Below are 24,400 nucleotides of genomic sequence, written 5' to 3'. Positions count from 1 at the left end.
CCCCCAGCTCTGAGCTGCTATGGCACCTGCAGTGTTTCCAACATCAAGTTCACTGAAGAAAGCGGAGGTGTAAGGAAGAAGGTACAGCTGTCGAACACTACATGACAGACTCCTTTTTAGGCTTCTGACTTGCCAATTATGTCCATAATTCTATGAAGAACACATCATTATCTGTCTTTTACAGTTTAGCAAACCAAGATTTGGAAATATCCCATAATCTCTGAAAAGTCACAAAACTCCTAGAGAGAACAATTTCTGGAGCCAAGATATGAACTCAAGTATAACTCCAAAGTCCATCAGCTCCATCATAAGGGGAAGCCAATAATTCCCACCCATTGATGACACAAGAAATTCCTGTGATGGAATTCACACAAGCCGAAAAAACTAAGAAACCCAGCTGTGAGAATCCTTTGTGGCATGAGCACTGCTAACTGCTTTCTGGACAAATTCCAGGAAATTTGCTCAATGAATCTGGTCATTTGCACATGCCCATCTGGGTAAAGCAAGTGCAGCGTTTTTGTCTCTGGTCCCCAGTAAACCACAGCAGCCATGAGGATGTGCCCTGAGCTGTGCAGGCACACCCCTGGCCTCTGGGCTCCTCCAGTGGCCATCCTTCTAGTCCTAGCTCTGCCAGTCAAGGAGACCAAGGGTTCTTACGTGGCATGTAGGGAGGCCGGTTCAGAGAGGAGTCCCTGCAGCCTGGAGAAACTGCCCCATTCACGAAACTTGATGGTTCATTCATATCCTAGAAATGCCAAACACAGACATACCTCACTCTTTAAGATAATTATGTCCAGCCAATTCTGAGCCAAGGAAGCAGTGAATAAACTGTGCAACATCCAGTAACCCCTGTAGATGCCAGCCCTGGGAACTTCAAATCCCGGTGAGAACTGGCTGGAAAGATTAATTCACTCCTACAGAATGACTGGCTAGAGGTTTTAAAAAATAAATCTCTTCCCAGGTGGCTGTGAGGCAATCAAATTTCTAAGAAATTCCTAGTAAATTGCCTCCAGGATTTTTGGGTTTTTTGGGTTTTTTTCAATTTTTTGAGACGGAGTTTCACTCTTGTTTCCCAGGCTGGAGTGTAATGGTGCGATCTCGGCTCACTGCAACCTCTGCCTACTATGTTCAAGCGATTCTCCTGACTCAGCTTCCCAAGTAGCTGGGATTATAGGCATGCCCCACCACACCCAACTAAGTTTTTATTTTTAGTAGAGACAGGGTTTCTCCATGTTGGTCAGGCTGGTCTCAAACTCCCAACCTCAGGTGATCTGCCCACCTCAGCCTCCCAAAGGACTGGAATTACAGGCGTGAGCCACCACACCTGGTCCGGCCTGACAGGTTTTACAGTAGGAGCCTTAGGTCCGGTACACAGTCTGAGGGCTATCGGGGATGTCCCACTCCTGAGTGGAGGAAGTGTCTGATATGTCAACAGGCTTCCATGGACAATGACTATCCTTTTGACTGAAGGTCAGTGGTCCATATACTCAGGCACACAAAGATAGACAAGTGCCACAGGTACACACATACACACACACACTTACAATCCACAGGCCATCAAACTTCAAGCTCCTCTCTGGATTCTGTGGATTGTTGTACAGTTCTTCTATTTCCCTCTTCCACCACTTGGCAGTTGAATTACGGAAAAAGTCTGGGAAGGCCACGTAAGCTCGATATAGCTGTAAAATATAAATATAATTTATGTGTCCCACACAAATATATAAGACAGCAAACAGGCACTTACTGAGAATGCAACTCAAACAGATACTTGAGCTGCACGGTGACAGACGGCCTGAACAGGACCTAAATAATGTTATTAACTAATTAGAGAAATGTAGAATGAGAAGAGAAATTAGTGTAATTTGCACACCTTCCCAGCATTTGGAAAACATCCAAAAACTGTTCTCTTCATATACACATGGTTGATGACAATCAATGACCTGAACTAGTGACCTCATGTAATCCATGCCCAACCCTCAACGTCAGTCCTGCTGTTTCCTAAGCACTTCTCAAAGACAAAACCAGGGAGAGACTGCAGACATGAGATGCATGGTAATAGGTTAGGAAGAAATACCCAGGGAGTCCCTCCTATATCATTCCCACTGAGAGAGGGGAGGAAGGAATAAGATGACATTTCAGGATATTAGACCAGTACACCTCAGTGTTTTCTACAATTTCAGAATCACAGGACAACTACAGCTGTTGGAGCATAAATTGAGAGGACTTAAAGAGGATGCATCAACTTCCCCTTATTTCCTTCTTCCCTCAAATAATAAAAGCAGTGTCTTTCCTTATCTGAAAGACAGATTCAAGATACAACTTTTTATCTACATTGCAGATTTTTGAGAGTAAGAAGTTTGCTTTATATTCTTCTGAGTGATATTTATATTGCCCACAATGTTCAGCTAAGAACCTGGCATAAAATACTCAGTGTTTAGTAGTAGGTTCACACCACTTAGAAGCAGCAAATAAATATCCATACATTTTAATATACTCATGTTGTTTGTTATGGAATATTATGGTCCTTTGTATGTCTCAGTAAATAGCCTCCTCTATGCTAATCACACCACTGTAAGAGTTAAAGAGCTAAAGAATGCTTGTGAGGAGGGTGGGGGAGGCAACAGAAAGAGGACTTGGGCTAGGGGAGCTCCAGTTCTTATACACCACAGATAAAAGGCAGGTAGGAACCCAGATGTCTAGATAAAGGGCAAAAGAAGGAACACAAGAAAACAGAAACAGATCAGCCTGCATGGGTCTGGCCGTCAAGGATGTGAGAAGACAGCGGCTCACATCACGCAGAATCTTGAGAGAAGTGGGCTTGCCAGGGATGACTTTTGTGAGGAAATGGAGGTAGAAACCAGGAAACCCAACAAACAGAACTTTTCACCAGAAACTGAGAGCTCCAGATCAGGCAGGGTTAGAAACAATGGGATGGGTGGGGGATGGAGAATTACAATAAAGAGAGTATCAGCCACATCTCAGTCAGAATTGCATCCCATATTGGGTACACGTGGGGAAACTGGCCAGCCATGACGTAGGCTCTTCCCTAAGTACTGCTCGGACGACGCCTACCAACTTCATAAAAATGTTCTGCCGTTCTCCAAGGTGCTGCCTTTGCCTGCCCATATTCAAGTCTTGCCTTGTGGCTTCTGCCTTCACTTTCTCCAGTCTTCAAACAGTGATGTACCCACCCACACACTGGGCCTCAGGATCACCTAGCAGTCTTTTTGTAGCACATCATATGCTTCAAAACGCAATTCATACATCCCATCACAGACTTATTGAATTAAATCACTGGAGCTTTGGACTCAGAAATCTGCTTTTCATAGGCTTCTTGGCTGTTTTATGCTCAGCGAAGCCAGGCCTAGACATCAGTGGCTTCACCCTCACCAGCCTTGTCAAGTGGGTCTCACTATTAATAATATAAATATTAGATTGGTGCAAAGGTAATTGCGGTTTTGGAATTAAAAGTAATGGCAAATATTACCTGTGCACCAACCTAACAGTTACAATTATTCTATCTACCAATAATCTCTTATGAGCTACCTAAAAGATTACGTGAATCCCCTAATGAGTGTTTCTTATCAGAAACCCAACTGGCATTTGAGGCATACAATTTTTTGTGGAGAATTCCCTGCAGTCAGAGCTATTGGCTTTCCTGCCTACAGCCCATTAAATGCCACCCGGTGTTCCTGTGATAACCAACACTGCCCTCAGATTTCCAAATGGCCTCAAGGTGGCAGTGTTGCTCCTACTGGCTGCTGAACTGTGGGACTCATGTAGTACCTGACTACTTCATAAAAGTCAGGAAGCCAATGACACAGAACTTCTCTGGTTGGGCAGGTTCCTGTGTCCATGTGAGCTGCCTGGACGCCTAAGCTTCAAGTTATTCACTGTAGGAAGTGACGAGAGGACAGGAAGCTACGTCTTCTCCTTTGAATACTTCTCTGATAGATGATACATAGATAGACAGATATAGAGTGGATATAGTAGGTAAATGGATAGATACAATAGATAGATAGATAGATAGATAGATAGATAGATAGATAGATAGATAGACAGATAGATAGATAGACAGACAGACAGACAGATATGCATAGATAGATACTTGTTCAGTACTAGATAAAGGGAAAACAGCCTTGAACTGAGTCTGACTCATTCTTGTCAATCTTCGAAACCTGCCCCAGCTTCTGTTTTGTTTGTATTGTTTTACTCAATTTACCGACAGAAAATAAAGTCATGGACTCCAATAGCCAAGCAACCTGGTCCCAAGCGTGTCTCATTTTAAATCGAAAAGAGCAACTGCTGCCAATTGGCTCTGAGATCCAGGAAGTCAGAGACTGACAACAGAGAAGTAGGCATCACAGGCTTGCAGTACCTTCTGCTCTCACTACCCTGTTGGAGCTGTCCGAGGTCCCAGCCTCAGGCTCCAGATTTTGGGGTTCTATCTAATATACGTCTTTCCCTCTAGGACTCACCACTTGCCCTCAAAACCAGCTTATCTGGATAAGGCATGAATTTTTGGCCTAACTCTTGCCAGTCACGTTCCTGGTGATGAGTGTTTCTCCTGCACCTCTCTCCGTGGGCTACAATCTTTTATCATGTAGAAAGAACCCCCAAAAGAGGTCTTCGCCCCTGGGCTTCTGAGTGGCTACTAACTGAATTTACAACTGCTGAGATTTGTTCCCACAATATGGATATTTCTTTGATTAACACTTGATCCTGAGAGAGTATCTAGACTCCACAACATATACCACATTGCTGACTGCACAGGCCAGCTTCTTTGTCCCTTCAATTCCTGGCACATGTCCTAGAAAAGAGGCCTTTTCCTTGTCTCCTCAGCTCTCCTGTGGGGGTCACACAGGCTACACATGCCCTGCTACAATTCCTGCCCAGAAAGAATAACCATTATTGAAGAACAGCTCAAGAGGTAGGGCAAGGTACTTGCTCTCCAGGAAGTCCTCGGCCCCACCCTGACAACCCTGCCTGTGGATACTGTCACAACAATCGATAGTAAAGCACACAGGCTGCCTCAGTTCAGGAGACACACATCTTGGCCAGAGGATGGGGCTGTAGGCTTCCTAGACCTGTAAGGAGCCATGTATTCATTTAAGCAAGAAATGCTTAGTGAATCTGGAAAAAAATTCAGGTCCAGAAGCATGGGCTACCTGGATCCATTATAAGCAACAAACCGTCCACAGGAGAGAGCAGGTTTTATAATAAGGTTGGAAACTGAGAGGTAAAAGCAAAGTTGAGAAATGCAAGGAAGGATTGGGCTCAGAGGAGGACTTATAAGTATGAAGATGGAGAACCTGTTCATGGGGAAAAAAAAGAAAGATATACAAAGAAAAAGACCTAGTCAGTCTTCCAGGGTTGAAGACTGTTAGAAAGGGAAAATCATGGCAACAACAGTAAGTATGCCAGTCCAGGGAGAAGATAGCACTTCTAGGAGGTATCACCCAGTGGAAATTTCCTGGGCCTTTGGAATCTGATAGCCTTGGAATTGAAATCACCACTTTGTCATGTAAAACTGGGGAAAAGTAATTTAAGCTCTCTGGTCTTGAATCCCAAGGATAATAATACATATTTACATCCCAGTGGACAGTAAAGTATTACTCCATATAAGGTAATGGGCACCGACTGACACCCAAGACACGTGACCTAAGTGTTTGTCCCTCGTCATGTCCATGTCCACGGTACAGGCATGTCCAGAATCCCAGGAACGGTGGCCCCTGCCTAGAAACACTGACGCCACCCAAATTGACAAAGTCCCTTTTACCTCCACTTGGGTGTCCCAGTCTAGAGATTCATTCACAACAACACCAGGAAAATCGGGCCAGACCTATGGAGAGAAACATGCTAAGCAGCGATACACGAGACAGTTTCCCTTACACAGGATTTCCGAAGAAATTGTTGTATAAACCATGTCCTAGGAGCGATGATACTTTGACTATCATGTAGGATTGACATAAAAGAAAAGTGAATTCCATAACATGTTACATTACTTTAAAAGTCATTAATTGTATCAACAAATATTGTTGAGAAAAGGAGAGCTTCAGACCTTGGGTCAAAATACAAAACGCCAAAAATAACATACACAGGCGTGTGACCCAGTAACCATGACCCACCCGCAGGCTAGGGACTAGTGGGTCATCCCTTAGGATTATACCTTTCCCCAGACAATGTCTCCATCATTTGGGTATTTGATGAAGACGTCATCCTCCAAGCCCCGAGTGAAGGCAGGATAGGGCTGTGTCTCATTGCCAGAAATGGCTGGATCCTGAAATCAAAGCATAAGTCAGTTGGGAAAACCAAAGCCAGAGAATGAGGAGAAACAGAATAAAGGAAAACTCCTCCAGGGTGAACTCGCTGGCTTCTACCTGAACTGGAGTTTCTGTGAGTCCTGGGAAATACAGAATTCTTACTGCACTTCAATTTATCTACTTTCAACATGGAAATAAAGTATAACTCTTTCTCCACCAAAGCCCATACCTGCTCCCAAACTGACCACACACATTCACATCAGGACTAACCAGAATGAGGATGACCCGCATCCCATCAGCCTTCATGCGGTTGATCAGAGCTGGAAACCCAGCAAACTTGGGGCTGAGGGTGAAGTCCAGCTGCCGCTCCATGTAGTCGATGTCTGAGTACTGCACGTCCTGCGGGAGGACACGGGGAGCTGAGTGGCTGCTGCTGTACACGCTCAAGCTTTACAGGAGAACAACCCTCCACTATACATGGTGGAATTCCAGACAGCTTCTCGTTGATGCTTTCAAATCCCAGCTCTGCTACTTCTTAGGTACAGGTGCTGGGAAATTCACTTAATTTTGTAAATGTTCAGTGACAAGATAGAAAAAAATCAAAGTCAGCATAAAATAGGATGAGAATGTGTCTCTAGCATGGCTATTCTGAGGAAAAGATAAAACACTGTTTGGAAAGTGCTTTGTAAATTGCCCATATCAGGTGTGATTGTGATGACGTCCTACAAGAGACTGCCCCTGGTATCAGTGGTTCATGTTGAGGAAAAATACTGTTAATTATCGACGGGTAATGGCAAATCTACTACAAAACAAAGTAAAGATGTATAGTTGCTTTGGAATACCGAATCTTGAGGGTAATCATACACAACATTCTTCCTGAGACTGTCATATTGCATTTCACTATCCACTAATGGAAACACTATGTTCCACTAATGGAACAATTGTAAACAATAGAAAAGTGGGATAAAATTAAATGTGGGATGGTTCATGGGATCAATTCTCTGATGACTGGGTCCCCTCCCATCCTCCATTGAAGAATAAGGTTTATTTCCATCTGTATGTCCTCTGGAAACCCATCCCAGGATTTGTGTAATCCATCAGTTACTAGCTCAGAGCTGATGCAGGAACTGAGATTGTATTCACATGTACAGTTGTCTGACCGATTTGTGGTTAGTCTTTTCAAGAATTAAGTAAAAGACCTATGGGATATTATTTATTCTCGTGATACCAAAGATGTTTTTGACCAAATGTTTTGAAGTCATGTGAAAGAAATGGAAGGAAACATGAGATAGCAGAAAGAGCCCTGGAGCCAGCCTATCTCCCCCTCCGGGAAATCACAGTGAGTCTTGAGTTATCATCTCTAGAAGATGGAAACAAGCACCCTTAACTACATTACTGTGCTGGGGTGAGGCTGTGATATTGTCTGAAACAGAACATTATGTCTTTATAGACTCCCAGAAACATTAGACAAATGAACCCAGACACAGAGGCACCTGGGTTAGTTACGCAACTCCAGAGACACGACTGAGAACGTACATAAGGGATCTGGGCGGCCATCATGTCATCATACAAGCTGGCGATCTCAGAGTCATTCTGGTATCCATAGCGACACAGCTGGAAACCCAAAGACCAGTAAGGTACCATCACAGGCCGGCCAATCAACTAGAAAATAGACACAAAATATTAGTCCTCAAAACAGAGGCACCAGATTGAAGTTGTGCATCAAGTAACAAGAATATTTTTCCATGCCCCAAGCTAGACAACTAACTAATTGAAATCCACATCAAAACTGACAGGATATAGAGCCACTGGGATACTTGGAGAAAGCTTTCTGCTAGGCTTGAACTCCTTCTTGAAAATTATGGAAAAGCTGATTTTACTCTATTCCTAGAGACACTGTAGGTAACTCATTAAGAAGCCCAGAATAAGAGACAAATGCCTGGCTTAGCATACAGGCTCCAATCCTGCTACCTGTGTGAACTTAGGCAAAAATTAAGTAAGCTCTTAGTGCTTCAGTTTCTTCATCTGTGAATAAGGGATAATAATAGCATCTGCCTCATAGCGTTCCTGTGAGGTATGAATGAGTTAATATGGGTGAAGTACTCGAACATGCAGCAAGTGATAAATCAGTGATGTGCACTTGGTAATATATAACTGTGTGTTGTTGCTGCACAACCACCATGGTCACAGTCACCATCGCCATTATCAATGCCACCATCATCACTATTTTCACCATCACCAACAGTACCATGATCATGCCCCCACCACCATCATTACCATTATCATTACCCTTCACTACCATCACCACCACCCCACTACCACCACCACCACCATCCCATCATCACCACTATCATCACAACCACTATCACCAACATCACACTCCTCACACCACCCCACTGTCACCACCACCACTGTAACCATAACCACCATCATCACTACCACAAATAGCATCATTACAATCACTACCACAAATACCATTATTACCCCTACCCATGTCACCATCACCACCACTATCATTATCACCAATACACCCATCACCACCACTATCACCACTATCATCACCATCACCATCACCACCACTACTACCACCATCATTATCACCATTCCCACATCACTATCCCCACCATCAGCCCCTACTGCCATCATCACCATCACCACCACCATAACCACAATAACCACCACCAACAACCACACTATCACTACCATCACCACCACTGGTACCACTATATCTTCTGCTCTTCTGCAATGCTTACAGAGGCTATACATTTAATGATAATCTGAATGTGTTTATTTTTTCTTATTCTATAATCTCTCTCCAACAAAGACCAATATTTCCAGTTATCATCTAAGATTTATACTAATGGATGTGGGCTCTGGCATCCAGAATGTGCTGTATAAGTGCTTGATAAACAACTGGATTTCTTCCTACCTCCGTGTACTGCTGGGTGACAAGCTCTGGAGTTGGCCCCAAGAACACATAAAAGTCCAGAACTCCCCCTGTGGTACGGTATGTCAAGGCAGGCAGGGGCTGGAACGTCACGTCTGAAAATGAAGAAAAATGCCAAGCCAGATGGAAACTTTTCACATCACGAATCATCCCTGAAATCCACACATTCTCCATCTTCCTACTCCCTCCCTATCACAGAGTGGTAAGAGCAGGCATTTTCTATCACACTCACACAGAACTGAAGAAGATCAGTGGAAGTCTACAGGTCCTATTCCTGGGTTTGATTCTCTTTGGGGTACTTTACTATATTTTGTCATTCTACTCTTATAAAATTACTGTATTTTACATTTCAAGTTTTATGTTGGATACAGAGATACATGTTCAGGTTTCTTACATGGGAATATTGCGCGATGCTGAGGTTTGGGGTATGGATTCCATCACCCAGACAGTGAGCACAGTACCCTAGAGGCAGTTTTTCAACGTACCATACACACTCAGACCCCCAGACTAACGTCTCTGACCCACAGTTTTAGCCTCATTCAAATTATATAACTGGCTCCCATGATCTGACCTCCAGGATATTTGGGACCCACGTAGTGTTACTGTCCTTTCTTACGTGATTTTTACCAAAACAAGAGTTGGGTTAAATCTTCTTATAACATGATCCTATACTGAAATAAACAGAAAGGCTAAACACAAAGAAAAAATAAACACCAATGCCCATGAAATGAAAATTTTGACTTCAAGGAAGAGTTAGGCTAAACACATTCTAAACTGACTCAAGCATGATTGGTAGCCCCCCAAAATAAGGGAGGCGCTGGACGGCCTTACCCATGGCATTGCTGTTCAGCAGGAACACTCCGTGGGCACTGCCGTCCTCCTCCAGCCCCATGTAGTAGGGGTGGACCCCATAGGAATTCTTCTTGTACTGGAGAGTCATGGGGAGAAGCAGTAGGAGTTTAAAAGACATTATGCCTGAGAAAGAAACTCAACAAAAATGTGTTTGCTAAGATGGGTCTAGTTTTCTCCATGAAATCAATTAAACACGTGAAACAAAGAAGCCTTAGATGTGGCCCACTCCTCTAAAACCAGAATGAGATGACCAAGTGGAGTTTGGGAAGATGAAGCCCGAAGCCTGAGCACTGTGGGTGGAGAGAAGCAGAGACACAGATCCCAAATGATCTGTCCTTACCCCTGGGGGCTGGTCTCGGGAGAACATCCCCCAAGTGTGCCACTCCAAGTCTCTCCTATAGGATGTGTGCTCAGTTTCCCCAAAGCCATAGAGGTACTTGGAGGGAAGGCGGGTGGAGATGCGGATAAACATGTCATTGAAGGTGAAGCCAAGGAGCTGAGAGTCCCAACTGAAACACAAAAAGGCAGACTTGAAACAGAAAATGGGCTTTTCCTTCTGCTTCCAGCAGCTGACTTTTCAAGGACAACAGAATGCTTGATTTTTATCCAGAACCTGTTCATCTACAAAACAAAACGGAAACTCAACTTCATTAAAATATCATAGATATCTTCACTAAAAACCCATGAGTTATTCTTCATTCATCTGTTTCCCGCTGTCATTGCCTCCTTTCACTGGTCCTCCACAATACAAATTCAAGCACGCCTCACCATCACAGCTGGGTACACGCCACACCAGCTCCGCCTTCCACTCTTGCACCCCTCAGCGCATTTTCTACATAGCACTCAAAGTGATATTTACTTATTATTGGTTGTCATGAGAAAAGAACCCTCAGCTGTCTACAAGGAGCAGCACCTCCTCTAGACAAGGCACCCCATAAACATTTGTTGGATGAATCCTCAGGCACACTCGACTGCCTCAGTAACTATTTCCAGAATGCTAAAGATTTCCCACAAGAACAGGTCTGAAGGAAACAACTCATCCATGGATCTGGAAGTGGACAATGTGATGTTTGGAACCAGGATATACATCCAAGGACAATGGACCTGGCAGCGAAGGCACAGGTAGACATCAACTCTGAGTCACACTAGAAGCCACTCACATTATAGTGCCTGTACTCCTGCGGCGAATTTCAATCCCAAATGGATTCTTCTTAATGAGGACATCATAGAGTTGACCCTCAGGGGTGCCGGATGGCACCATGGGTACGTTCAGAGGAACTGGAACTTCATACCGATTGTTGTTGGGATCATAAATCTAGGCCAGAGGAAATCGATTTTAGGCAAGAATAGTATTCTTGAAACCTATACCCTTAGCAGAATCTTTTTTATTTTTGGACAAAAAGTTCAGATGCTATGTTTCTGTCTTCTTTAAGTTCATGTTATCTCAGATTTAATTAATATATCAAATAACAATATAGGATTTAACATTTTTTCTGTCATTTCTCATTATTCAGGCCTCTGTTACATTAATATACTTTATGGGACATTGGTGCTGACTTAGAAAGTCATTCTGGAATCAGTGTAATATTTATGAATATGTTACTTGTTATTTTATGTGGGTATGTGAGTATATATAAATACCTTAAAACCATTATGACTTGAAAAACAAACCTGTCTCCCCAAAATGAAATCAATTTAATTAAAATAATCTGAATGTCCTTGCTGAAGGTGGTATCTAAACTGATTCATGAGTACCTAAGACATCCCTGCCTACACAAGACACTAGGGATGTGAGCTGTATAAGCAGTGTTATGATTTTACAAAATTCACATGCTAATGATTAGTGAAAGAGAGCAGCTCACAACACCTGGGTGACGTGTGCTAAGGGACAGCTATGTAGACGTGCTGTGAGATTCTAGCGAAGGAAATGCCTGACATTGTTTCTGGGAGACTGAGATGGTGTCATGGGAGAAACACATGATGACTCTTAAAAGCTTGGTAGTTATTAACCAAACAAACAAGGGAGATCAAGTCATTCTGCGGAAGAATAAAAACTGCACAGGCAGAGAGTACTAAAGTGGGCCATAAAGAGGCAAATATTTTGGAAAGAGCTACTCTATGGTCAAGAGGTAGACTAGGCAACGGTTGAGGCTAGAACTCCAAGGAAGTTCATTCACTTCAAACTCACTGGGTGCCTACAACATGCTAGTACTATGATGTACAAACATACATCAGCATCATCCCTGCATTACAGGATGTACAAAAACTCAGAGTTCGGATTGATGTCAAATTATAAAGAACCTTTTAGGCAATGTGACAACATCCTCATCACTTTCACTTACTGTGTCAATAACATTACAGCGCTAACCATGTGCCAGGTTCTGAATTAGACTTCAGAAACACAAAGAGGAAAGGGCATATTCCTGCCCTTGAGAAGCTTAGTTCAATAGAGAACTAGACATAACAGCTAGTCCATCCCTAGCCCTTAAATGCAATTAAATCTTGGAAAGGAATGAAATTACTGCATCTTGATGCCTCTTTTACAGAAATCTCAAATTCATTATCCCAAAATGAACATATCATCTGATATTTATAAAGCACAAAGCTTTTCAGTATTCCTATTCCAGTTAAGGTCAGCACCATCCATATTAAGACGCAAGATAGAAACACGGTCTTCATTCTTGATTTTCCCTCTTCATTGTCACCTGCTTACAATCGAGCACTATATCCTGTCACCCAACTTTCTCAACCTCAGACAGGTCCACTCTTCTCCACCTGCATTCCAGTGTCTAGTCAAAACCTAAACCCTCAACTGACCTGCCTAACTGGTAGCCTCCCAACTTGTCTCTCCGTACCCGCTCTTTCTCTCCCAACCATTTTCCTAACAGTAGCCACAGTAATCTTCTCCAAATGAAAATCAGGGCAGGTCTCATTGTTCCCTCAATGATTTCTCACTGCTCTCTGGATAATGATCTAGTCTATTGTAGCATGATTAACTTATTTTAGGGTTCTGTGACTCGGACCAATAAAAGGTAATGGAACTGAAAAGGGTCTAATCACTACCTGATACATGTACTGTGTTTACCTTGAACTGCAGCATTTCATTCTTATGGTAAGTGACATCCAGGCGAAGGGGGTTCACGGGTGTGGAGGGGAAGGCATTGGCATACACGGAAGACTTTAAGGAGATGTCAGCTGTGGCCCCATGTGAATTATATTGAACATTACTGACAGAGTATAGATCGTTGACAAAATAGCAAAAAGGGACTCCAGAAGAATTGGATGCCTGAAAAGTAAGGGTAAAGTCATAGATCAGCACAGCACATGGTCTTAAAGTTCTCTAACATAAACGGGGTAGAAACATCATTTTATCCGACAATAAAACCAGCCCATCACTGATCACTTGGCAATAACATAAATTCCTGGTCTCCAAGCAAAATATTCATTTTAAAAAGTTTCACACATGTCCCCACCTACTCATCACATCCAGATCATGTCCCTTAGGAAGTCCTTTCTATGGATTTTAAGTAGTTATGTAAGTACTACTGCAATGCTTAAGAAACTATACATTAGGTGTGGAGATTTCCATGCACGTGAACCCCAGCAGCATGGTTACCTCCCAGATACAGCCACGGGCAATGCAGTTTTCTGCAGAAGCGCCATTCTCATCAGGGTAACAGTCTATTTTTTCATCATCCCTTGTCTTTATATCCCACTCCACTGTGTATGCTTCTCCCAGGAGAAGATTGATGTCTGTGATAATGGCAACCTGTAAGAATGCAGAAATCACAAGGAAATTCATCTTTAGGAGATAGGCCTTGCAAGATCTGAGGCTTTTTTTTTTTTTAAGAAAGAAAATAGAAATTTGACCAGACATTCAACCATCCAACCAACATATGACTTTAGCTCATAAGAAGAGAACCGCACATTGGGGGAATCTAATTAGCAGCAACACGGCAAATGTCTCCTCTCTAGCAGAATGTTGTCCGTAGCATAATGGAAAGTATTTGGTCAAATAAAACCCGTCATGATCACCCCTTACTCTTTTCTGCCCTGACTCCTCTTAGCCCTCTATGTCTTGTCAGGAAGGCTCTCTTCTGCACTTCCTCTTTAGCATGACACATGGTGTCATCCCAAAGTGAGCTGATCCCCTTGCTCTCCAGTCCCCAAACCAGTATCCCCCATTGGTGTGGAGTGGTAGAAAGAACACAGCATTAAGAATCATATGATCTGGTTATCATGTCCACATTTCCATAGAACATTGAACAAATGATTTCTTTAATTTTTAATATTAATGGGTATATAGTAGGTATACATATTTATGGGTTATATGAAATATGTTGATTCAGGCACACAATGCATAATAATCACATCAGGGTAAGTCGGGTATTCTGTTTCATTTATTTGGGTTTCAATTTTAGCAACAGCAAAATTGAGAGGCTGAAAAAAATCATGTATTTCTTTCCATTTCTAACACCCTAGCCTCTTTGTTTCTGTAACCCCAAAGACTCCAATTTTGAAACCTTCCTTGCTTACCATTCATTCAAATATTTAATATTTTTCTACATACTTTTCTTATCTTTGACATTTCTTTAAACAGCACTTCCCAGGTTAAAGTTCTCACTTGTCTGGAGTAATAAAATCCCATTCTAAAATTATCATCCTTCTCCCAGTCTCCTCCCAGTCTAAACCATCTTGTACTTCCCTGTTCTACTAGTCCCCAAACCCACTCCCACTCCCAGCAATGCTCACACACAGTAGCACAGCCTTCATTCAAGGATCAACGTGAGGCCTTTTGACAATTAAATCAAGCTGGTAACTAAGACCCTCCAAAATCTGACCACAAGTTTCCTATGCAAACTAGCCTCTTTTTCAAAACCAAATCTTATCTATGCTATTCCAGTCATGTAATTTTCACAGGCTAATAATGTAAGGCTGTTCCCCACTTTCCTAATTTTGCTCTTCTTGTGCCTCATTGTAATTATAATTCTATTTGAGGGAAAAGGAAGTGAAATCAGTTAGAGAGAGAAGAACATTGAGAGGCAGAAAAGTAATTAAGAAGGTAAACACCCAACTCATTCTAGCTCTTGCCACCTCATTTTATCCCCAGTCCTCTCACTTCCCCAAAACTGGCCTCAAGGTTGCTCTGTTCCTTCAAGAACCCATGCAACCTTGGCAAGAAGGAACAACATGATACTATGGAGAATTCTCAATACACCATCTCAACATAATGGGTTTTTACCTTCAGGTTAGAATCGTAAGTGACTGTAGGAGAAGTCTGACTTGGGACACCATTGTGTTTCACTGTAACATTGCTAGGTTCCTCCGTCCCAAGAATTTTAATCTCATTAAATGCTAAATTATTGGGGTCCTTGTAGGTTGATTGTGAAATATTCACCTCCAAGCGGTTCTGCAAAACAATTAAGTCCAATTATGCATAAAGGTATGCCTGTAATACACAGATTCTCAAGTCACTCAAATATTCCATTCCAGACCGGATACCCCCCACTGCCCAGGATGCCTCTCTGCTTTCTCTACTAGTGTGTGCTCAAGAAGTACAAAATTATTTTGATAATCCTCTAATTTAAAACAATCATAAAAACACACACATATTTTTAAACTGTATTTAGAAACACTATTTGCTATATTAATGCCTCCTTTTGAAAACTTCGATGAAATCATAAATAGAAATGTGCTCACCTATAGCCAATAATGCACAAAAAGTTACAAATATAATCACACATATACAATATACACAAGCACAGATGTGCTAATGGTCAGTCCAGCCCACACTTAAGATTCAGAAAAATATGTTACTCACTTGAGTGACAGAAAACTCACATAAAAGATACACTTTATTGGCCACAGTATCTGCAAATGAGAGAAAGTCAAGTCAGATTCTGGCTTGTCCACCACAGAAAAACAGATTTCACACCCCCACGCTTTTCAGTTACATCCTGATGTCACAAATGGCAGTATTTCTGTTTCCTTATGGATGAATAATATTCCATTGTATTCATTCATGAATGTACACTTAGAATGTTTCCATATCTTGGCTGTTGCAAATCATGCTGTAATGAATATGGGAGGAGTGAGTATATCTCTTAAATGTACTGGTTTCATGTCCTCTGGATATACACCCAGAAGTGGGATTTCATGGGATTGTATGGAAGATTTGTTTTTAATTTTTTGAGAAACCTCCATACTATTTTGCATAACAGTTGTAACAATTTACACTCCCATCAACAGTGTAAAAAATTCCATTTTCTCCACACCCTTGCCAGCAATTATCTCTTATCTTTTTTACGATTTCGATGCTAACAGGTGTGAGGGGATAGCTCACTGTGATTTTTGATTTGCAATTTCTGTCATTTCCTGATGTTGAGCATCTTTTCACATACCAGTTAGCCACTTGTATGTCGTCCTTGGGAAAACATCTGTTCAGGTCCTTCACCCAGTTTGTAATTGGGTCATTGGATCTTTTGCAGTGGCGTGAGTTCCATATTTTTTATATTAATCTCTTCTGAGATATACGGTTTGCAAAGATTTTTATCCGTTCTGTAGTTTGCCTTTTCACTTTGTTGATTGTTTCTTTTGCTGTGCAGGAGCCTCTTAGTTTGATGTAGTCATGCTTGCTGCCTTTTTGGCATTTGCCTTTGCTTTTGGTATCATATCCAAAAAGTCACTACCAAGACTACGTCAAGGAGGATTTTTCTATGTTTTCTTCTAGGAGCTTTACAATTTTAGCCCTTACATTTAAGTTTTTAATTACTTTCCTCACAGTAGCCAAGATAAGAAAACAACCTAAGTATCTATCGGTGGATGAATAGATAAACATATTCTGGGACGTATATACAGTAGAATATTTTTCAGACATAAAAAGTACAACATTCTGCCATTTGCAACAGCATGAATGACTCTGGAGGACATTATACCAAGTGAAATAAGCCAGAGACAGAAAGTCAAATACGACATGGTCTCACGTCTATGTGGAATCTAAAAAAGTTCATCTCTTAGAAGCAGAGCCTACAACAGTTGTTCTGAGAGCCTGCGGCCATGGAGAATGGGGAGATGATGGTCAAGGGTACAAACGTTCAGTTAGTAGATGAATAAGTTCTGGGAATCCAGTCTGCAGCATTGGTGGTGATGGATGTGTTCATTAAAATAGCTGTGGTAATCACTATACTATGCCTACGTATATTAAATCCTCACATTGTCCACCTTAACTATATTCAATCTTTATTTGCCAACTAAATATTTTACAACTAAATAAATAAATAAATTTTAATCTACATATTAGATTAGATGGACAAGCGTCTCCAAGGCCAACCCATTGTTTTTCCTTCTCTTTCCTACTGGAACATTGCAAAGATTCGCTTCCAAGGAATATGCTTCAAGGGAATCTATTTCCTAAACTTGAAGCACAAGAATTGTTAGTATATGGGAGCCACCAATAGGCTAAAATGTATGGCTAGATGAGTACACACTGAAACAGTATATTCTCACTGCCTCACTGGTAGGGCCATGATTTTTATATCGCCAACATTTGCTCATAAGAATTTTGGGAGGAAGACATTAACATTGAATTAGGGAAGACTCTTGAAACCTTTTCATCTAAGCACCCACTGACAATAAAATGAGAGCCTATTATAGATATCACTGGCTAATGGGAGAATTGTTAGAGGTACACATGTATATTTCTTTCGTCTGCAGTTCATCTACCACTATCCCTGAATGGTGCAACCAGAAACAAAATACTTCAGTGACTTGCTGCTGTGCCTGCTGAGATTTCTCCCACAGCTCAATGACCAGCAGGAGGGAAGGATCATAAGTCACAGGTGCGGGTTTGGAAACAGCAACATGATCGTAACAGCGCTCACCCTTTGTTTGCCCATCATCCCAGAAAAGTTCTCCTTTTGCTTCTTTGTTCTCATCTAGGGCAATGATAAGACCAAGAGGGTTCTTTCGACTGTGGGGAACAAGATTCAAGAGACAAAGACAGGAGTCAGAGAATTTTGTTAACTGAGCTGAGAATATTTCCATCAAATTTCATACTGGAAAAGACACTAGCAGCAGATGGTTCTGTTTCTTGAGGTACAAACACAAAATTGACAGACACATTTTTCTGTAATATCAACAGTGTCACAGGAGATAGCCACATCCCAAACATTAGCAATAACATCTATGTTGGAGGTAAGAATTTAAGCACCAGAGTCACTGCAATAGCTCAAATAAAAGCTGCTTCTGCAACTACCATTTAGAATACAGACTATGAGAAGAGAAAGAAATCTTAGGCAATAACTCGTTCAGTCAGATCACTTTAGCAATGATGCCCTCAGGAGAAGTGTCCAGTGCTGTGAGGAAGATACATTTTCACCTGCCTAAGGACCATTTATACTCAGAAAGCAATAACATACAATAAGGTCCATCTATTTAGTAGTAACTTATCTGATAATCAGGTATTAGTTTCTTTTGAAAGAAAAACAAATCATTCTAATGATCTACTTCAGAATTTAGAATAGGAAACACAACACATTACTCAAAGACATGATAGAGTAGATGGACAGAGAGGAAGAGGAGGAGAGAGAGCAATTTTTATTTGGAATCTCTCCTCACTCTGTCACTATCTAGGCAACCTCTCAGTTTCCTGATCTTCCTGTTCCTCCTCTACCTGTCACTGGACTCACATTCTCCATTGCATTCTTTCACAGTTCAGCCTTTCACAATGCAAGAAAGTTAGTCTCCATTATCGACAAAATCATCTGCCTTCATTAAATATTCATATATTGAGTAGCAGTCATTTCTAGGAAGTCAATGAGATACAAAAGTTAACAAGTCACAACTCCTGACATGAATGGCCTTAAATGTTATAGGAAAAATTAGGCACATTCACTAAACAATGAAGGCAGACAGTGAAAACAACACAAAAGTTAGGATATTCTAGGAGTCCAGAACCACAGTTCCAGAAATATGGTGGACTGGATATTCTTCTGGAGACTTACCCAGTAAAATATTCCCTGATCCTAGATAAATTACAACACAAATTCCTGTTAAAATGTTGTTGAATTTGCAAGAAAGTAAGGAATATATTCAAGAGACCAAAACAGTAACAGGATAACAAAACACTGAGCTAAAACTAAAGAGTGCTTGGTAAGCAAAACCTAGAATCTCCGTGCGGCAAATTCCCATAGCAAGGTTAAAATTGGGCTACTAGGCCTAGCAATCCAAGGTAGAGAATGTGAACCTCTGATTCCCACATGAAGCCGGGATCCTTGAAGGAATCTAACGTAATCCCAGCTGGAAGCAATTCTTGGCTTGCAAACAGAGGAGAAGGCAAATCATCTCTGGAGGAATGACACCCACATTTACATGGTTAAGATTATCACAGTATGAAACAAAAAATCAGCAGGCACACAAGGTAATAACTCAACATAAAGGAAAGTCAGCAAAAAAGAACTAACAATAGATTTAGATTGCCTTAAACACTTCAGATAATACAATTTTCCGGCACAGAGTATACAACTACTATTGAAATGCTAACACTATTAAAGAAGAAAGACAAAATCATCTAAGGAGCAAAATATATATATATATATATATTACAAATGACCAGAAACCTGGAGGTGGCAGTGCTTTCTCTGCTGAAAGATTAGGGAAAGATTTCTTGCTGCTAAAATGTAAAGTTTCATTTGGGTCATTAAGAATACACCAGGCCAGTGAGCTGAGATCCGGCCACCGCACTCCAGCTCGGGTGACAGAGCGAGACTCCGTCTCAAAAAAAAAAAAAAAAAAAAAAGAATACACCAGGCAAAGATGTTGGAAAGGATAAATTCAAAAGCCCAAATGCAGCAAAATGCATAGGTATGTTTGGGAAATAGCCAGTTTGTTGGCATATCTGGTCTGTATGTACATGAAGGTGTGGCAGGAGATAAAAACTGTTAGGGTAACCTGGAACCAGGTTGTGATTGGTTTTGAATACCTTATTAATGAAAGACTTTGGACTTCAAGTCTAGGAGCCACCAGTTGAGATTTTCATTTTGGAAAAATCAGTTTGGTATCAGTGTACAGAACAGCTTGAAGGTGAACAGTTAGAAAAAGACAGCCAACTGGTATTGGATTTAGGAATATTTTCCATTAGTACCATAAAAAGTCTACAATTTGAAAAATTAAAGCAGTAAGAGAGGTTCAAAAGGAAAGACAGGTTTCTGGCTTCCAAAGAACTCCTAGTCTATTCAAGACAAGTAGGCTAATACTCTTAAAGCCATGAAGGTATAAATGTGCATCTCTTTAGTACAGAAGGAATCTATAATTTTGGAATCAATTACATATAAAGGAAAATTTAGTGACATAGAGTTTTGACGTTTGCAGGAGGTAATTTTTGAATCAACTTTTGAATCACAAGAAAGAAATCTCTTAGCGGGAGAAAAGAAAGAGGAAGTTGAGATTCTAGGAGGGTGGCAAGTGGATTCCAACTCTCTAGAAATGAGAGCAAGTGAGTCAAGAGTAAAGAAACACGGATGGACACTGAGGCCACGGCAGATAGAGGCATCGACTGACCTGGTTTGCCCACAATTGAGAAGCATCCCAAGAGGGGAGACTTCTGGTACTAAAATTGTAACAGTCTTTGCAAACCAAGGAGGCTGACCACCTGGCTGTTAGCATGTTTTGAAAAGAAATTCAACGGGTTTAAGGAAGGACATGAATTACAGTCTGCCAAAATCCACTGGATACGGTTCTAGAACAACAGCTTCTGAAAAGCTGTTGTGAACTGTGGTTGCCGTTTTGACTTCCATCTCAAATGTGAGATTAAAAAATGACATTCTTAGACCTATCATCTCACTCCCTTAGACTTCAATGAGTTGTTAATAATTAGTCAAAGAGTATAGAGTCTGAAAAGGATTAACATACAAACAAGCAAACAAAGAAAAAACAAGTATTAGTAAAACTGCATGCGGGCTTGAGAGTGATGCTTACGTTTTGGTGGACTTCATTACAGATTGTTGAGCTAACTGACATGTAAAGGAAAACCTGAGTCCTGTCATTCACCTTAAGTGGGTGTTCACTGCAGGCTCTTGCCAGGGCAGGATGTAGCCCCCACGGATATGAAGATTAATGTAGTCAAGAGGGGCTGGCAAGGTCTTCCACTCTCCTCTTGCATCAATATCCACACCCTGTGGGCAGAAGAAGGTAAGAGATAACGAAGGAGAGGACAGGCCCCTCCCTGAACGATGCATCCTGCCAGACATCTCATCCTCCCCTCTGAACTTATGCCTGCTCATCGCCGTTCGCAGCATACCTCCTATTACCTATTCTGCATTCACCCAGTGCTGCATGAAATCTGACAAGGCTGCTATCATATCTTGTTAGGGTCTCTTGCCTTTGCTTCCACTGTACAAACTACATCTGCCTGATGTGTGACAGGAAGAGGTGTCACTCTCTCACCTGAATCAAAAACCTAACCTAAGGGACCATCCTTCCATCCTACATGTTCTCAACTAGAGAGGGCTTTTCAATCTCAGCATGATTGAGATTTAGGGCCATACAATTCTCTGGTGATGGGGCTATCCTGTGCCTTCAGAAATTTAGCAGAATCCTCAGTTGTCAGCAGCATCGCCTCCTCACCCCCACCCTGTTGTGCCAACAAAAAATATCTCCAGGCATTGCCAAATGTCCCCTTGTTGGCAAAATCGTCTCATTTCAGAGCTGCTACTTTACAGGTAAGAAGCAGTTATTGTTGACAACAAGCAAACAAAAATGCATGGCTGTGTTCCAATAAAACATTATTTGCAAATCAGCTAACAACCAGATTTGACTGTGGGCCATAGTTTGCCAGCCAGTGCTCTAGAACGAGTAATAGGTACTCAAACTTGGGAAGATTAATCAAGGTGACACTACTTCATTAATCCTAACTATGAGATTCATCTTCATTTTATAATTAAACATCAAAAATTTCATTTGTTTTTTTTTTTCCGAGACAAAGTTGCATTCCATCACCCACGCTGGGTAGTGGCACAATCTCAGCTCACTGCAACCTTCGCCTCCCAGGTTCAAACTATTGTCCTGTCTCAGTCTCCCGAGTAGCTGGGACTACAGGTGCATGCCACCACACCCAGCTAATTTTTTTGTATTTTTCATAGAGACGGGCTTTCACCATGTTAGCTAGGATGGTCTCAGTCTCCTGATCTTGCGAACTGCCCACTTCGGCTTCCCAAAGTGCTGCGATTACAGGTGTGAGCCACTGCACCTGACCCAATTTTATCTATTTCTAAACCATTTGCTCCACGATTTCTTTTGTCTTTCCCTCTTCGATCAAAGACATCTTCTGTTACTGAATGGGAGACTCAACACTCAGGACAAAGGCCAGTCTCACTTAAAGAAAGCTGGCCACTCTTCCTAGGGAAGGCCTGGCTGGAAACCACATAGCAGAGCCTTAACATGTTACCACCCTAAGGGCAGATCCAGACTAGGAGCAGAAAGGGGAGCCTGGAGCAGTGGCGAGTACTTGGGGTCCAATGGACTGAGAAGAGAAGGAACAAAATTACACATCCTTCTCCAGTTTTCACCTAATCTCACTGCAGTCCCCTTGGATGAAAGGGGCCAGCACATGCTCTGCTTCTTGTTTCCCTGCTTGTACCCCTTTGCTGTATTGCCAGCCCTCAACTATGTTCTCCTCAGAAAGTCAGAAGAAGAAGCCTGGTTAGAAACGAAGGAAATACGTCCTTTGATTCTTCCCCAAGAATCAGGGTCTGACTTGTCAGGGTCCCAGCAAGAGACCACCACCCCAGAGCTGCCCTGGAAGACCCTGGCTTCCCAGCTGAGTCTTTGGGAATCATACTAGCAATGAAACTATGAGGCAAGGAGCTCTTCATTGCTGCCTCATTTCTAAATGTACTTGCACTGCTTAGACTCACAAGGGTTGGGTCCCACATGTCTGTGTGTGTTTTGCACATTGCCTAATCACTTGTGTGCCTTAGGTAATTATGTGCATCGCCCTTCTTTGAGTGTCTATGCTATGGAAGGAGATATTTAATAAAAAGAGACAAAACGGCCTCTATACTTACAAACTTATAGCAGGCAAAGATACAAACATTAAAAACAAAAACTATAGTTTGCAACACAATCTCAAATGTTGACTAGCATGTTCCTTTACACAACATGGTAAATAGCAGTGATATAAGGAAATATTAAAAACTAACACAAAGAGAACACCCACAAAATCCAGACCCTGAGTGTGATGCTTTATGTGTTATTTCACAATGGTTCTATGAAGGAAGTGGTCTTCCCCACTTGGAGGTGAGAAAACTGAGATTACAAGGGTTAAGATGGCTTCTGTCAGACCACACAGCAGGTGGGTTACAGATCCAGCATTTGACCTAAGGTCCATCAGATGTAAAGCCTTTGTTCTCTCTACCATATTCCCATGTTGTATAAACATTCAGAAAAACTTACCGTGTAGTAATCGTACCAGCGGGCTCTAGGGAAATATGCAGTGACATTTCTGGCATTCTAAAATGAAACACAAGCAAGGTGAGGCAGTGGGCACCATGTTCCAGGACAGAGAAATCAAACTGCTTAGGAAAGAGGTGAAATAATTGTGGTGGCTTTGGATCCATCTGCCTCATGTCTGGAGAGGTTAGTAATTGGGGAAACCTTCTTCCCATTTTATTTTTCAAACGGGAGATTTGTCTACCCAAAACAAGTGGCTTTCATAAAGCACTTTGGTATCCAGGACTTCGGGAAAAAATAAATCACTGTTTGCTTATAGACATAGACTTACCCCATTTCCTCTTAAAGAGACAAACAACTGAGGTTGTGTTTGGCAGAAGAAAATTTTGTGGGTACAGTAAGATTTTGGGGCCGGGCGCGGTGGCTCACGCATGTAATCCCAGCACTTTAGGAGGCTGAGGGGGGCAGATCATGAGGTCAGGATATCAAGACCATCCTGGCTAACAGTGTGAAATCCCCTCTCTATTAAAAATAAAAATAAATTAGCCTGGCATGGTGGCATGTGCCTGTAGTCCCAGCTACTCGAGAGGCTAAGGCAAGAGAATCACCAGAACCCGGGAGGCGGAGGTTGCAGTGAGCCAAGATCACATTACTACAGTACCCCCTGGACAACAGATAGAGACTCTGTCTCAAAAAAAAGAAAAAAAACATTGGGGGTAGGTTCAATTAACTGGTATTTTAATCAGAAGCCTAATCAACAACACAAGTAAAGAAATGGCTTTTACTGCTGGGAGGTAATCCTGCAGACGAAGGGAAGGGGTAGCCAGCAGCAATGCAAGTACACACATTGCCAAGTAATCCTTCTGAAGAGTTGTAATAGTGCTAGAGAACT

At 41.8% G+C, this 24,400-nt stretch overlaps 1 protein-coding gene across 3 annotated transcripts in view; it reads right to left on the bottom strand.

The window, feature by feature from the left end:
- Positions 1-24,400, bottom strand: part of MGAM (maltase-glucoamylase) — a 129,821-nt gene that overhangs the window by 39,918 nt on the left and 65,503 nt on the right. For all 3 annotated transcript variants that reach the window (XM_028846391.2, XM_077997574.1, XM_077997573.1), the window contains exons 43-59: positions 23,512-23,568; positions 21,109-21,233; positions 17,943-18,031; positions 15,884-15,933; positions 15,305-15,472; positions 13,679-13,831; positions 13,148-13,348; positions 11,223-11,377; positions 10,403-10,571; positions 10,042-10,138; positions 9,193-9,305; positions 7,800-7,925; positions 6,534-6,662; positions 6,170-6,280; positions 5,780-5,842; positions 1,545-1,679; positions 658-745 (exon numbers count right to left, since the gene is read on the bottom strand). In XM_028846391.2, the coding sequence (XP_028702224.2) occupies positions 658-745; positions 1,545-1,679; positions 5,780-5,842; positions 6,170-6,280; positions 6,534-6,662; positions 7,800-7,925; positions 9,193-9,305; positions 10,042-10,138; positions 10,403-10,571; positions 11,223-11,377; positions 13,148-13,348; positions 13,679-13,831; positions 15,305-15,472; positions 15,884-15,933; positions 17,943-18,031; positions 21,109-21,233; positions 23,512-23,568 (2,029 nt within the window). The remainder of the gene's footprint in view (positions 1-657; positions 746-1,544; positions 1,680-5,779; positions 5,843-6,169; positions 6,281-6,533; positions 6,663-7,799; positions 7,926-9,192; positions 9,306-10,041; positions 10,139-10,402; positions 10,572-11,222; positions 11,378-13,147; positions 13,349-13,678; positions 13,832-15,304; positions 15,473-15,883; positions 15,934-17,942; positions 18,032-21,108; positions 21,234-23,511; positions 23,569-24,400) is intronic.

Source organism: Macaca mulatta, chromosome 3 (genome assembly GCF_049350105.2).
Source record: "Macaca mulatta isolate MMU2019108-1 chromosome 3, T2T-MMU8v2.0, whole genome shotgun sequence".
In the NCBI taxonomy this organism is placed as follows: domain Eukaryota; kingdom Metazoa; phylum Chordata; class Mammalia; order Primates; family Cercopithecidae; genus Macaca; species Macaca mulatta.
The sequence above is the reverse complement of the archived record's forward strand: the minus strand, read 5'-3'. Positions and strand labels throughout refer to the sequence as shown.